Here is a 13,292-nt window from a genome sequence, read left to right as displayed (position 1 = left end):
CCCGCCTCGGCCTCCCAGAGAGCTAGGATTACAGGCGTGAGCCACCGCGCCCCGGCCGCCAGGGTTTTTTTTTGTAATAAATATTGTTATGAGTATCTTTATATCAGTTTTGTCTCTCCTTGGCAGAGGTTCCCAGCCAGGCATCAGTGTTTTAAGGCCGATAAATACAACTAAATTGCTTTGTAGAGAGATTGTGCCGGTTTAGGTCCCACTGGTGGAGAGTGCCAGCTTTGCCAAAATTTACCTGCATTTTTCCTTCCTTGGCCATGTTGAAATGTGGACATTTCTGGCTTCTAGTGATAGAGGTTTTGCATATTAATTGTAATTTAGTATATAGAGGGGAAAAGACCTATTTTAAAATTTTTTTTCTTTTTTTTGTTTCCAGTACTATATTGAATAGTAAGAACCTATTTTTTTTAAAAAGTGATTTGGTTAAAAGTTCTTGCAGAGTATAAAGGACAGATGTAACAAGTGCTTTTTTCTAAGGCTAAGCTGTACATATGTCATTATTTGGAAGTGTTGTTGGTAATGTTTTGTCCACAAACATGTTATTCTTATACTACCTAAAACGTTAAGACATTTTAACTTAAAAATAAGTTTGGCAAAGTTTGAATATAACAAAATACTACAGGTGCTTTGTAAAATATCTTAAACTTTTTTTTTTGTTCCTCTAACTCCCGGGATATTAAAGTAAATCATTGTAGATAGAGCATCCCTAATCTGAAATCCGAACTGCTTCAGAATCTGAAACTTTTTGAGCACAGACATGATGCCACAAGTGGAAAATTCCACACATAAGTACTTAACACATGAGGCCAGACACGGCGGCTCATGCCTGTAAGCCTAAGCATTTCGGGAGGCCAAGGCGGGATCGCTTGAGGCCAGGAGTTCAAGACCAGCCTGAGTAACATAGCAAGACCCCCATCTCTATAAAAAAAAAATTGTTTTTAATTACTTAACACGTGATTTTGAAAACTGGCACTAAAGAAAAAAAATATGTATTTAACACAGATTATGTGCTCAAAATTATTGAAAATACTATATAGAATTACTTTCAGGCTATGTGTATAAGGTGTGTATGAAACATAAATGAGTGTTAAACTTGGATCCCATCCCCAAGGTACCTCATTACGTATATGCAAATGTTTGAAAATTTGAAAAACTCCGAAATCCAAAATGCTTCTGGTCCCAAGTATTTTGGATAAGGTGTACACAACCAGTACTACGAAAAGAGATTTTAAAACACAACAGGAAGGGGAAAACCAAATTGTTAAATGCATTGCTGCCAAAATCCTAAATGAATAGTATTTGTGAGACTTTTGATATACACAGAATTTTTTTTTTTTAGCTTAGTTTGGAAATTGGTTCTGTAATTCAAATGTGCTATGTATGAATGAAAGTGAGTTGGGTTTTATCAGCTGCATATTTTTAAGAAACTCTTCTTCTACACTATATTGAGGTATGATTGACATACAAAAAACTATACATATTTAATGTATACAATTTGAGGAATTTGGGTAATAGGCTTTTTACTCGACCTTTTGGGTCACAGATAGCTTTGAAAATCTGGTAAAAGTTGTCCGTACATGCTTATGATTTGGTGGATTCTTCAGAACCTCTAAGTCTTGTATGCTGTTTGTCACACTGTAGATAAGGCCACTTTTTTTGGAGACATATGCCGTACGTCTCCAAAGTTGTATGTAATGCAACTTTATAGCCCTTCTAAATTGTCCGTGGAAGGAGCAGAGCCTTGTAGTGGAGCATAGCCTCTGAAGCCAGACACTTATGTGATCTTGGGCAAGTTACTTAATTTAAAATGTGGATGATAACAGTAGCTCTTTCAGAGGGTTGTGATTAGGAGTTACTTAGGTGGAGGGTTCACACCTCTGAAGGTTGTTTAGCTTGAGTTTGTGTAGTCATCAGCTGTATCAGAAATTGCGGCACAGCAAATTGTTGGCCTGTTGCTGTAGGTTCTGGCTTTGAGCACCATCTGTATATATGCTGTCTATAGTCATAAAATCTTCTAATTTGACCACAAAATAAAACCCCAGTCAGTTGAATTGGTTTAATGTGAGATGTTTTTGAATTCTTTGTTTTAGAATGATACAGTGGAATTTGCTGTATCAGCTATCATTTATATCTACTATTTAAGGAAACATGGCAAAATTTGTTTGAACCTGATTCTTTTCTCCCCCAGAGTATCTTTAGAAGATCTGTATAATGGCAAGACAACCAAACTCCAACTTAGCAAGAATGTACTCTGTAGTGCATGCAGTGGGTAAGTGTGTGTTCTGGTTTATGCAGTATGTTTTGTCTGTTCTTTCAGTGACATGCTGAAAGTCTACACCAGGTATAAATTGCTCATCATTTAAAACTTAATACCCAATAGAACATTTTCTGATGCTTCTGAAAGTTATTTTAAATGTTAGTTATTGGGGATTGAAGATGAAGGTGAAAGCACAATACTTGTTTGTCATGCCTTACTGGAATGGTCTATCAGAAAAAAACCTAATTTATACTTTTGCTCGCTTTAGCCAAGGTGGAAAGTCTGGAGCTGTTCAGAAGTGTAGTGCTTGTCGAGGTCGAGGTGTACGCATCATGATCAGGCAGCTAGCTCCGGGAATGGTACAACAGATGCAGTCTGTGTGCTCCGATTGTAATGGAGAAGGTATCTGTGCCAATACTTCTGCTTTTCTGTTGGGCTGGTTTGGGAATGCAGGAATTGGAGAAGTTTATAATTTTTCTCTTTTAAAAGGCTATTTGTATTCATCTTACTAAAGAAAAAATATGAAATTTTTCTAAAAAGTGAAAATAATTGTTCCATTATGGGTGTATCCAGTGAACATAGAAAAACAGCATTGTGTTATGGTCAATGAAAGGTTAGTCTTTTTAATTCCAAAAAGATGAGCAAGATGATTATTTGTCCCTTTGTATTTTCAAAGGTTATATTTGATAAAGGAGGAGACAGCAAATTGTTTAGTTTTTCTGATACGTGGAGGATTTTACTGTAAGCTTTAGTTAGCTTTCGAGGGTGGATATTGGGATTGAAGCTCGAAGTATTTTAGGCTTTGTTGGTGGAATCGTTTCTGTCACAACTGTTCACCTCTACCTAACTTTTTAGTGCTTTTATAGCCACAGTTTGTAAACAAATGGATGTGGCTGTGTTCTAATAAAACTATATACAAAAGCAAGTAGCTTTCCCAGTTTGGCCTGTGTGAAACCCCTGTTCAACAGCTATGCTATCTATAGAATATTTTTCCTGCTATGATGCAGATGTTCTGTATCTCCAGTGTCTAGTATGGTAGCCACTTGTCACCTGTGGTTATTGAGTACTTAAAATGTGGCTAATGTTACTGAGGAACTGGATCTTTAATTTTAATTAAACTTAAATTTAAATAGCTGCAAGTGGCTAGTGACTACCATATTAGACGGTACAGTTCTAGAGTATTGTTTTCCAGTTGCTGTTGGAAGTGATGAGAGATAATTTTAAAAATCTACGTATTATACTCCCTTCCTTTAGAGTCTCTATGCATTTTACCTTATTAACGCTGCTAACAGTTCCTGCTATCAAGAAACCAATGTTGACTGAAATCTCTTCCCGTGTACCATCACCATTTTGAAGAACTAGTGTTTTGCAGATCATACTTTTCAAAAAAAGTACTGTTCTAAAAGTGGTCCCTGAAGTCATCAATTATATACATCTTCTAAGTGTTAAAATGTGGCAGTAATCAGCCAATAGAAATTGGTGCTATTTTTTTCCATACTATACTATGTACAACTTCAGTTTTGTTTTATTATTACCATAATCAAATATCTTGGACAGATACATAGAAGAGAAAAATCTGTGTTGTCCTAAACATGGTATGGACATACTCAGTGCCAGCTAAAATTCAGCCATCTCTAATTGGTTTTGGGAATGATAGTGTACCTAAGTGAAAGGAAGATCCAAAGTAGAACAGCTGAACGGCACTTAGCCTATGAAATAAATAAACTCTAGTTCAACTGTACAATTTAATAATGAGCCATAAAGGATATTTAAATTTCTATTTGGGTTGTCTTTGTCCATTGTTAAACTTACATGAAACTAAAACTGAAAATAAAACCCTTTCCTGAAGAAGCAGTTGTAGAAGCCCCAGCATCTGACCACCGATTTTTGTTTCCTTGATCCTCAGGCTTTGTTTTAGTTGTAGGAGGTAGAGCCAGGATCCCAGAGTGTTAAGATACATTACATTCTGGAATAGCTGGTAGCTGGTTCCTTCAGGTAACTGCAGTAAAATGTGAGTTTCTGTTATTCAGAATTGTACTTTAAACAAAAATTTAGATATTAAAAGAAACTCACAAAACGTATTTAATGAATGAGGGCATTACCAAGACCTGTCTTACTTAAGAATACAGTATAGTACTCTTGCTGGAAGTTTCAATGACCTCTCTTTCCAGGAGAGGTAATTAATGAAAAGGACCGCTGTAAAAAATGTGAAGGGAAGAAGGTGATTAAAGAAGTCAAGATTCTTGAAGTCCACGTAGACAAAGGCATGAAACATGGACAGAGAATTACATTCACTGGGGAAGCAGACCAGGCCCCAGGAGTGGAACCAGGAGACATTGTTCTTTTACTACAAGAGAAGGAACATGAGGTAATTTCCCTTTTTTCAGTTTGCTTTGTTTTTGTGTTTTCTTTTATTCATAAGTGGGTCTTGCTTGTGAGAAATAGGTTAGATCTGTTCGGGTTCCCTGGAACAACACTGAACATAGATAAAGGTGTTAAGGGAGCATAGCTAAGTCGTAAGACTGACTCGTGTAAGACTCACAGGCAGGTGGAATCAAAAGCACTGTAGGAGCCGATTGAAGTCCTGGCTGGGCTATTGGTTAGCAGTGCAACCTTAAGTAATCCTGTTCTCTCTGTACCTCAGTTTCCTTGTTTATGAACATAGGGGCACTGGACCAGACGGTGTAAAGCAGCTTATGTTTCGCTGTGAAACTCCTTTGATGGGTGGTTAGTGGACAGGGCTTCATTCCTCAGCGCTGTTCTGTTGATGTGTTTTACTTATTGGGTAGCCAGGTGAGCTTTCCTTGAAAAAAAGGGTTCTGGGGTTTTAAAAATGTATTTTTTAAAAAGTTTCTGAAGAATACGGTCTAGTATATGTCTTTTTGATTATAATATTGCACCTGTATTTTTTAATGTCCATATAGTACACTGTATACTTTTATTCATAAAGAATATACCGGGAGCTATTCATGAAACACCCCATCAGTAATCATCCAGATTCTTTTTTTTTTTTTCGAGACAGAGTCTCGCTCTGTTGCCCAGGCTAGAGTGCCGTGGCATCATCATCACTCACAGCAACCTCACTCCTGGGCTCAAGCGATTCTCCTGCCTAAGCCTCCTGAGGAGCTGGGACTACAGGCATGCGCCACCATGCCCGGCTAATTTTTTCTATATATTTTTAGTTGTCCAATTAATTTCTTTTTTTTTTTTTATTTTTTTTTCTCTACAGATCTTAGAGACTGAGCAAACTGGACAATTAATTTCTAATTTTAGTAGAGATGGGGTCTTGCTCTTGCTCAGGCTGGTTTCGAACTCCTGAGCTCAAACAATCCGCCCGCCTCGGCCTCCCAGAGAGCTAGGATTACAGGCGTGAGCCACCGCGCCCGGCCTTCTTTCTATTTTTAGTACAGACAGGGTCTGCTGTTGCTCAGGCTGGTCTGGAACTCCTGACCTCGAGTGATCCTCATCTCGACCTCCCAGAGTGGTAGAATTACAGACATGAGCCACCACGCCTGGCCCAAAATTTTCGAGTAAATGAATTTGACAGGAAGGCTTTGTACCTGATCACATTTATTCAGGCTTTCTTCTGAAAGTCTCTACATCACAGGTTAACCACTTTTTTAGGTTACACTAAAATTTTCTCCTATTTGATGGTTATTTCTACAAATTGGGTAAATTTTTAAAATCACTGCAAGCATCCAATGGAGAACAACAAAGCCGTGTTGAGATGCAGATACTAGGAGTTTGTGCTCCCTCACAAGGTTGTGACTTGCTCCCCAGACTCCCTTTCAGGGTGTACTAGTCACACTTCATGCTTCAGCAAAGCTATAAGTTACTGTGTATTTTGGCCCGTCATGGATATTGCCAAATGTACAAATGGAAGAGTGTCCTAGATTGCTAAAAATAAAAAGAGTAATTTCTAGAATTCTGTATTAGGGTCTTGTAGGCTAAAATATTTGTGACTCTTACAAGATTATTCTTGATGTTTTAGCTACATCCTGATTTGTTCAATCTTGCCTGCTGTGCATATTCTACCATACAAGGAATAAGAGGCAGAAAGATGGAAAGATAGCTAAATAATTCAGATGTCTGCTTATGTGTAGGTTAAACTATATTTTATTTTATTTTTACTTATTTATTTTTTTGAGACAAGGTCTCAGTAACACCTAGATGTTTTCATTGATAAAACTCACTGGAGTAGTTTGGGGTCAGTTGTCTAATGATGTCTGGCAGTGCAGCAGCATGAGGATAGTGAGGAAATTAAAAAGTAATACTTATTTGGAGAAGAGAGGTGATATTTTTCAGGTTAGGACATGTCAAACCAATGGTACAACCTTTTTTTAACCCCTGAGTTGAATCTTTAATGTTGCTATATAATTGGGATTTTAAAGTAGATCACTGGATTTGGAGGCAAGAGACTTAAGGTCTGACTCCCATCTTTGGCCTCCCTGGGCTTCGCTTTGTTTACGAAAAACAGTCCCTCCTCAGTCAGGAAGGATATTATAGTATCAAATGACATTATGAATAAGCTTTCTTGGGGCCATGGGAGGTATTTGGAAGTAAGTCATCTCTTAAAATTGTTGGCAGTAGTGGAATTACATGGAATTTTCAACAGAAGGCAGCCATAACTGGTTGTCTGTGGTAGAAAATAGATGATGGTGAGGGTTAGAATGAAGTTCTGGTTCCTTGATGGTTTCATTGTGACCAAGAAATTTGAGTCAAAGATGAGAGAGATTTAGGCATCTTGTTTAATTTATATGACTGAAAATATTCTTAGTCTTCTGAAGAAAGCTTAAATAGTTTGAACTGGAACAGGGAGCTAGCTATTTGTTCACGTAAAACCTTGCAGTTATTTTGGCTCTTTACCCCCAACACCCGCACCGAAAGAATAAGGCCATAATGAGATTAGGGTGGGTGCTATGGCTGTAACAGTGTAAGTCCGATCAGAAAACATTCGATTTTTTTCAATTTTGGCCAGGCATGGTGGCTCACACCTATAATCCTAGCACTCTGGGAGGCCGAGGCGGGAGGATCACTTGATGTCAGGAGTTCGAGACCAGCCTGAGCAAGAGTGAGACCCCGTCTCTACTAAAAGTAGAAAGAAATTAGCTAGACAACTAAAAACATATAGAAAAAATTAGCTGGGCATGGTGGTGCATGCCTGTAGTTGCAGCTACTCAGGAGGCTGAGGCAGGAGGATCGCTTGAGCCCAGGAGTTTGAGGTTGCTGTGAGTTAGGCTGATGCCACGGCACTCTAGCCCAGGCAACAGAGTGAGACTCTGTCTAAAAAAAAAAAAAAAGAAAACATTCAATTTTGAGAGTACTGTATCTTCTTTATTCATCTTCTTGCCTGTTCAGTTATGCCTGTTTGTGTTTTTCAATGGTCTGTATACCAGAGTGCATTGTACAGCACAGAACCACAGTATCTGGTGATGTTAGCTACTCCTCTGTAGTCTGCACTTTTGCTTTTCAGAAATTGTTATAACTTTTCAGTGTTTTACTATCTGGTGCTTGAGGGTAGTCCCTCCTGATTAATCTTTTTTTTTGAAAACTCTCTGGCATTCTTGCTTATTTCTCTGTTTAAACTTTAGCATCAAATTGTCTAGCTCCTCCACCCCAGCAACCACCCTGAGATGTTTTTTAATTGAAATCACTTTCTTTTTTTTTTATTTTTTATTTTTTTGAGACATGGTCTTGCTTTGTTGCCTGGGCTAGAGTACAGTGGCATCATCATAGCTCACTGCAGCCTTGACTCATGGGCTCAAGCAATCCTTCTGCCTCAGTCTCCAGAGTAGCTGGGATTACAGGAGTGCACCACCATGCCCAGCTAATTGTTAAATTTTTTGTAGAGACAGGTTCTCACTGTGTTGCCCAGGCTGGTCTCGAACTCCTGACCCCAACCAGTCCTCCCACCTTGACCTCCCAAAGTGCTAGGCTTATAGGTATGAGCCACCATGCTGGTGAAATTATTTCAGTTGAACTCTCCTGTGGTATCCCTTCCACTTCCCTGCTTCTAATACAGCTTTAACTAAAGGATGTTTGGTAGAAGATGGTTCTCGGAACACTGGCATTTTATAGTATACTTACCATTTTAAAAGCATTGAAAAGTCCTGCATTAAACAGACGTTATTGTTCCATTGTGAGGAACACTTGAGTATCTGTACATATATAATAAACACTGATTTGTTCTCAAACTTTCCCATATATGTGTTGCCTAGAGAGCTTGTTAAAACCACAGATCGCTGTACTCTACCTCCATGGTTTCTAGCAGTAGATAGCGAGTGGGGCCCAAAAATGTGTGTCCACCAGTTCCTGGTGTTGCTGTGGCTGCTGGTCCAAAACCACATTCAGAATCATTGGTTAATATAGTGGTTTAACTTTGTTTAATGGATAAATTTAAGACAATAACTTAGGAAAAGAGCCTGCCTTTCAAATTCCCTCTAAATGAACCAGCCAAGATAGAAGGGAGGCTGTTATGTTCAAAGAAATCAACGCGGCCTTTCACTTGCCGTTTTTGATCTTAAATTTCAAAAATTTAAGTATAAATTCTACTAAGCAAAAAATACGGGTTGAGCATGTGAGAAATTGGATGTATTTTTCCTACACATTGAAAACTCAGAAACATTCTTCGTGCTTATTCAGTACCTTTAGCATTACCTAATGTAATGTTGAATGAGCCAGCGTTAGCATTTGCTGTTTAATTTACATTCCTCTGCTTGGTGGCTCTCACCTATAATCCCAGCACTTTGGGTGGCGGAGGCAGGAGGATTGCTGGAGCCCAGGAATTCAAGACCTGCCTGGGCAACATAGCAAGGCCCCATCTCTAAAATTTAAGTTGACATTCATCTAAGTAAGTTTTGAATTTTGGTGAGGTAAAAACTTGTTTGTACGTGCACGAAGCATGGAATAGAGCCCCTTCGCTTTATTGGCTGAGCATTACTGGTTGAGTTTTTTATGTCTAACTTGGACCCCCCTCCCTTTCCCTGTTATGATCATGTCTGGTGAGTACTCCAGGGTGAGCCTGTTCTGTGGAAGCCCTCTAGGCTTTCTGTATCTTCTTGCCCAGAGGCAGAATCAGAAAGTGGGCCATAATTGCAGAATACACCCGGTGTTGTTTCTGGATCCTCAGCTCTGTTGCTCTCATATGCCGTTGTTATCCCAGTTCAGGCCTATGTTCCTTTTAGAAGTTTCTAGCTTGGGAGTAGCTAGCTTTCCTAGTATAAATTGAGGGAATTAGGCACAGTGGCACTTGGGCTTTTACAGTGAATGGTAGAGTTAAGTTTTCGAAATGGATTCAGGAGCGTAATGCAACAGGGCATGGCCCCATAATTTTTAAGAAAAAAATGTGTTTCTCGTGTGCTTTATTTACAGGTATTTCAAAGAGATGGGAATGATTTACATATGACATACAAAATAGGACTTGTTGAAGCTCTGTGTGGATTTCAGTTCACATTTAAGCATCTTGATGGACGTCAGATTGTGGTGAAGTACCCCCCTGGCAAAGTCATTGAACCGGGTAAATCTTGATTTTTTCTGATCCAGGTTTCCATGTGTTCTTACAATTTTGTAAATTTTTATAGTGGGTAACTCTCAAAGAGACTTGGATAAAATTCTTAATCATCTCCTTCTTACTTAAATAGGATGTGTCCGCGTAGTTCGAGGTGAAGGAATGCCACAGTATCGTAATCCCTTTGAAAAAGGTGATCTTTACATAAAGTTCGATGTGCAATTTCCTGAAAACAACTGGATCAACCCAGATAAACTTTCTGTAAGTGTTCTTTAAGCAACAGATGTCTTCCAAGTTTATTTGACCAGGCTAGAGTATAGTGGCGAAATCATAGCTCACTGTAGCCTTGAACTACTGGGTTCAGGTGATCCTCCTGCCTCAGCCTCCTGAGTAGCTGGGACTAGAGGCGCATACCACCAGGCCTGGCTAATTTTTCTATTGTGTGTATGTGTGTGTGTTGGGCAGGAGAGGGTCTTGTTCTTGCTCAGACTGGTCTTGAACTCCTGGCCTTAAGCAATCCTTGTGCCTTGGCCTCCCAAAGTGTTAGTATTATAGTAGGTGTGCCCAGCCCCAAGTTTCTTAATAGTTGCTTTGTCACCTGCAATTTGTTTTTGGTACTAAAATTAGATCACACGATTTAAAATTTTGCTTTTTACGGGAGGATCACTTGAGGCCAGGAGTTTGAGGCTGCAGTGAGCTATGATCCTGCCACTGCATTCTAGCCTGGGCAACAGAGAGACCCTGTCTCAAAAACAAACAAAAAAATGAATAAGGGGTTAGAAGGAGGAGGTATGGAGGATGACATCCTGGATTCTGGTGCTGCAGTTTGTCAAGGCAGAATACAGGAGGAGAAACAGGCGCGGGAGGCTAGGAAGGAAGATGATAATCGCCTTTTGGACACGTGGAGTTGGACGTGCCCGCAGGACATCCGCGTACCGACGGACAGCTGCTCACACCTGGGAGATGGCTGGTGTGGAAACGAAGCAGAGCGTTTCCAGAGATACCACTGTCTTCATGTAATGAATAAAAAAATAGAAGTTGGAGAAAAAATTTTGCCTTTTAAATATTTGCGTGACTGATGGGTTTTCCTGGTTGTTCGGGAATCAAGGATCGCTGGTGTGAGTGTGGGGCCGAGCCGGGCACGTGGCGGAGGGAAGCGGACGGGCTCTCCCTGGAGATCGGATCCCCCGCCTGAGGGGCGGCCCCCCACTCCTGCCTTTTGCATCTGAGAAGGATGCAGAGGGTGTGTCTGGCATGAAATTTCCCAGTGTTTAAATGTTGGCAGACTTACTCCATTTTTTTTTTTTTAAGCAGTTGATGAGTTTTACAAAAGATGTCTGGAGACTTGGCACGTGGCTCCTCAGTCTTTGGTCTCTGACTGCACAGTGCAAAGCCCAGTCCGCTTTCCTGTTTAACTCTCAAGGAAGCTGGGTTGGATGAAAAGGGAAGTTGAATGAAAATAATAGAACTAACCTGATGTTTGTTCATTTTCATGAAGGAACTAGAAGATCTTCTGCCATCTAGACCGGAAGTTCCCAATGTAATTGGAGAAACGGAGGAGGTAGAGCTTCAAGAATTCGACACCACTCGAGGCTCGGGAGGCGGCCAGAGGCGCGAAGCCTACAACGACAGTTCCGACGAGGAAAGCAGCAGCCACCACGGGCCCGGAGTGCAGTGCGCCCACCAGTGAACTGCAGCCGAACTGCACAGGCGGGTTTTCTGTCCACGTTTGCCTGATTGGTTCCCAGCGATGCAGCGGGAGTGTCTGATCAATGCAGATGAACTGACAGACATCTGTTGGTCTGTGTGTAACTTTTAAAATTGGTATAGTATCTACAGAGTGTATAATTTAAACTAACCACAAAGCTTTATTTCAACTGTTCCGTAGCAAAATAAAGCACTTGAAAGGAAACAAGACTCCCTTTCACACCTAAGTTTCAGTCCTGGTATCTGTGCTTGGTTTTTATCAGTTTTGTGTAGATTTTATGTTTCATATTTTAAATTCAAATCCCACATTGTAAAGTTTGTACAATTTGTCCTGAAGCTTTGTGTTGGCTGCACCTGCATAAGCTGCTACAAATAGAATAAAGAATTTCATAGCCTGTATCTATCATTTAGATGCATGGGAAAAACGGGCTTTGCACACAATGGGTTTGGAGCTGACTGGGAACAATGGAAAAATTACATTAGCTGTGGTTGTAAAGTTTTTTGTTTGGTTTTTTTTTTTTTTTTTTTTTTTTTTACCATCTCGTGAAAGGTTTCTGAAGCTTGATAATAAAAAGCAGTTGGTGTAAATTATTCTTTGTGTCACATTTCTAGAAGGAAGAACATATTTAGAATTGTACAATGTATCCTTAAACTGGAGAACGTATCCTTAGTTCTGGTTCTTAAACAGCCCTTAAAAACCCATTGGCCTGAAGCTTATGTCTCAGGCACCTGCCCATTTTGTAGTTTTAAAAGCAAAAGGTTGGTAGAAACAGGCTTTAATGGCTTCAGTTGATGCTGTGTAGAGTCAAGGGGATCTAAACCGTGTAACTGCTAAGTTATGGCCCTGAGCACTGGGGCTAGCCGGGGCCTCTGTCCTCCCACCACCATGCCCTTTTGAAAAATAAGGTAACGACAAATCAATAGAAAACCCTGTCTGCATAGACACTGTTAAAATGCTGTTTTCATTAAATGTTAAGTTAAAGATCCTCTGTCTCCATTAAGTTGAATATTTGAAATTGGGGGAAGCATTATTACTTTCATTTTCTGAAATATTTTATAGAAAAGTAAGACTCTTAAGCTGGTATGAGAAAAATCAGGTAAAACTATGAAAAGGATGTTGTTTCTCTTTTCATCTTCTGATTAACTTTTCACTCCCAGAGTAGATATTTTTAGAACACTCTTATTTGAGGGAAAGAGACATCAGATGCACATTTTACATTTGTAAAGGAACAAAGAGGAAAACGGAAAACTAAAAATGTATTATGCCACCCCTGAGCCTAAATATAGTACTTGTAGTTTATTTCTAGGTCTGTTAGAACCCTAATGAAAATAGGTGTCCTGACATTAATCAAGGCCCGTGAGGTTTAAATTACTGCCCTGTCCACTCTGCCTCCACTGTGCAAAAAATATTCTACAACAAGCCTGGGCAAGATTCAGCAGCATAGTAGTTTTGTATCCAAGGTTACTTCCCCACAACCACTTCAAGCGTAAGAAATGCAATGGCAATATGAAGTTTGTAGCCTTTCCAATAAAGGTGGTAAAACAGTTGTTCAGTGTAGTCTTTCTTTCAGTTCTTCTACCCAGGTGTTTTGACTATAGCAAAGAAAACTGTCTGGAAATGTGGGAAAAAACCTGTTAAGCTCTCTTATTTCACATGCTCTTTGTAGAACACCTGTCTAGAGAATAAGTATATGTGATACCACCAGCACAATTTCTTGTAATAGTTTTATTGAGGTATAATTTATATGCCATAAAATTTACCCTTTTAAAAGATTTGCCACAATTCGCTGGTTTTCAGTATATTCAGATTTG

At 39.5% G+C, this 13,292-nt stretch overlaps 1 protein-coding gene across 1 annotated transcript in view; it reads left to right on the top strand.

Moving 5' to 3' along the window:
- DNAJA2 (DnaJ (Hsp40) homolog, subfamily A, member 2) overlaps positions 1 to 13,027 on the top strand; it is an 18,592-nt gene extending 5,565 nt beyond the window's left edge. The window contains exons 4-9 of the mRNA XM_012653971.1: positions 2,198 to 2,278; positions 2,535 to 2,668; positions 4,438 to 4,634; positions 9,638 to 9,782; positions 9,907 to 10,034; positions 11,272 to 13,027. Of these exons, the coding sequence (XP_012509425.1) occupies positions 2,198 to 2,278; positions 2,535 to 2,668; positions 4,438 to 4,634; positions 9,638 to 9,782; positions 9,907 to 10,034; positions 11,272 to 11,463 (877 nt within the window). The 3' untranslated portion in view covers positions 11,464 to 13,027. The remainder of the gene's footprint in view (positions 1 to 2,197; positions 2,279 to 2,534; positions 2,669 to 4,437; positions 4,635 to 9,637; positions 9,783 to 9,906; positions 10,035 to 11,271) is intronic.
- Positions 13,028 to 13,292: the final 265 nt, after the last annotated feature.

This window comes from Propithecus coquereli, unplaced genomic scaffold (assembly GCF_000956105.1).
Source record: "Propithecus coquereli isolate 6110/MARCELLA unplaced genomic scaffold, Pcoq_1.0 Scaffold436, whole genome shotgun sequence".
Taxonomy (NCBI): Eukaryota; Metazoa; Chordata; class Mammalia; order Primates; family Indriidae; genus Propithecus; species Propithecus coquereli.
This window is presented reverse-complemented; position numbering and strand designations above follow the sequence as displayed.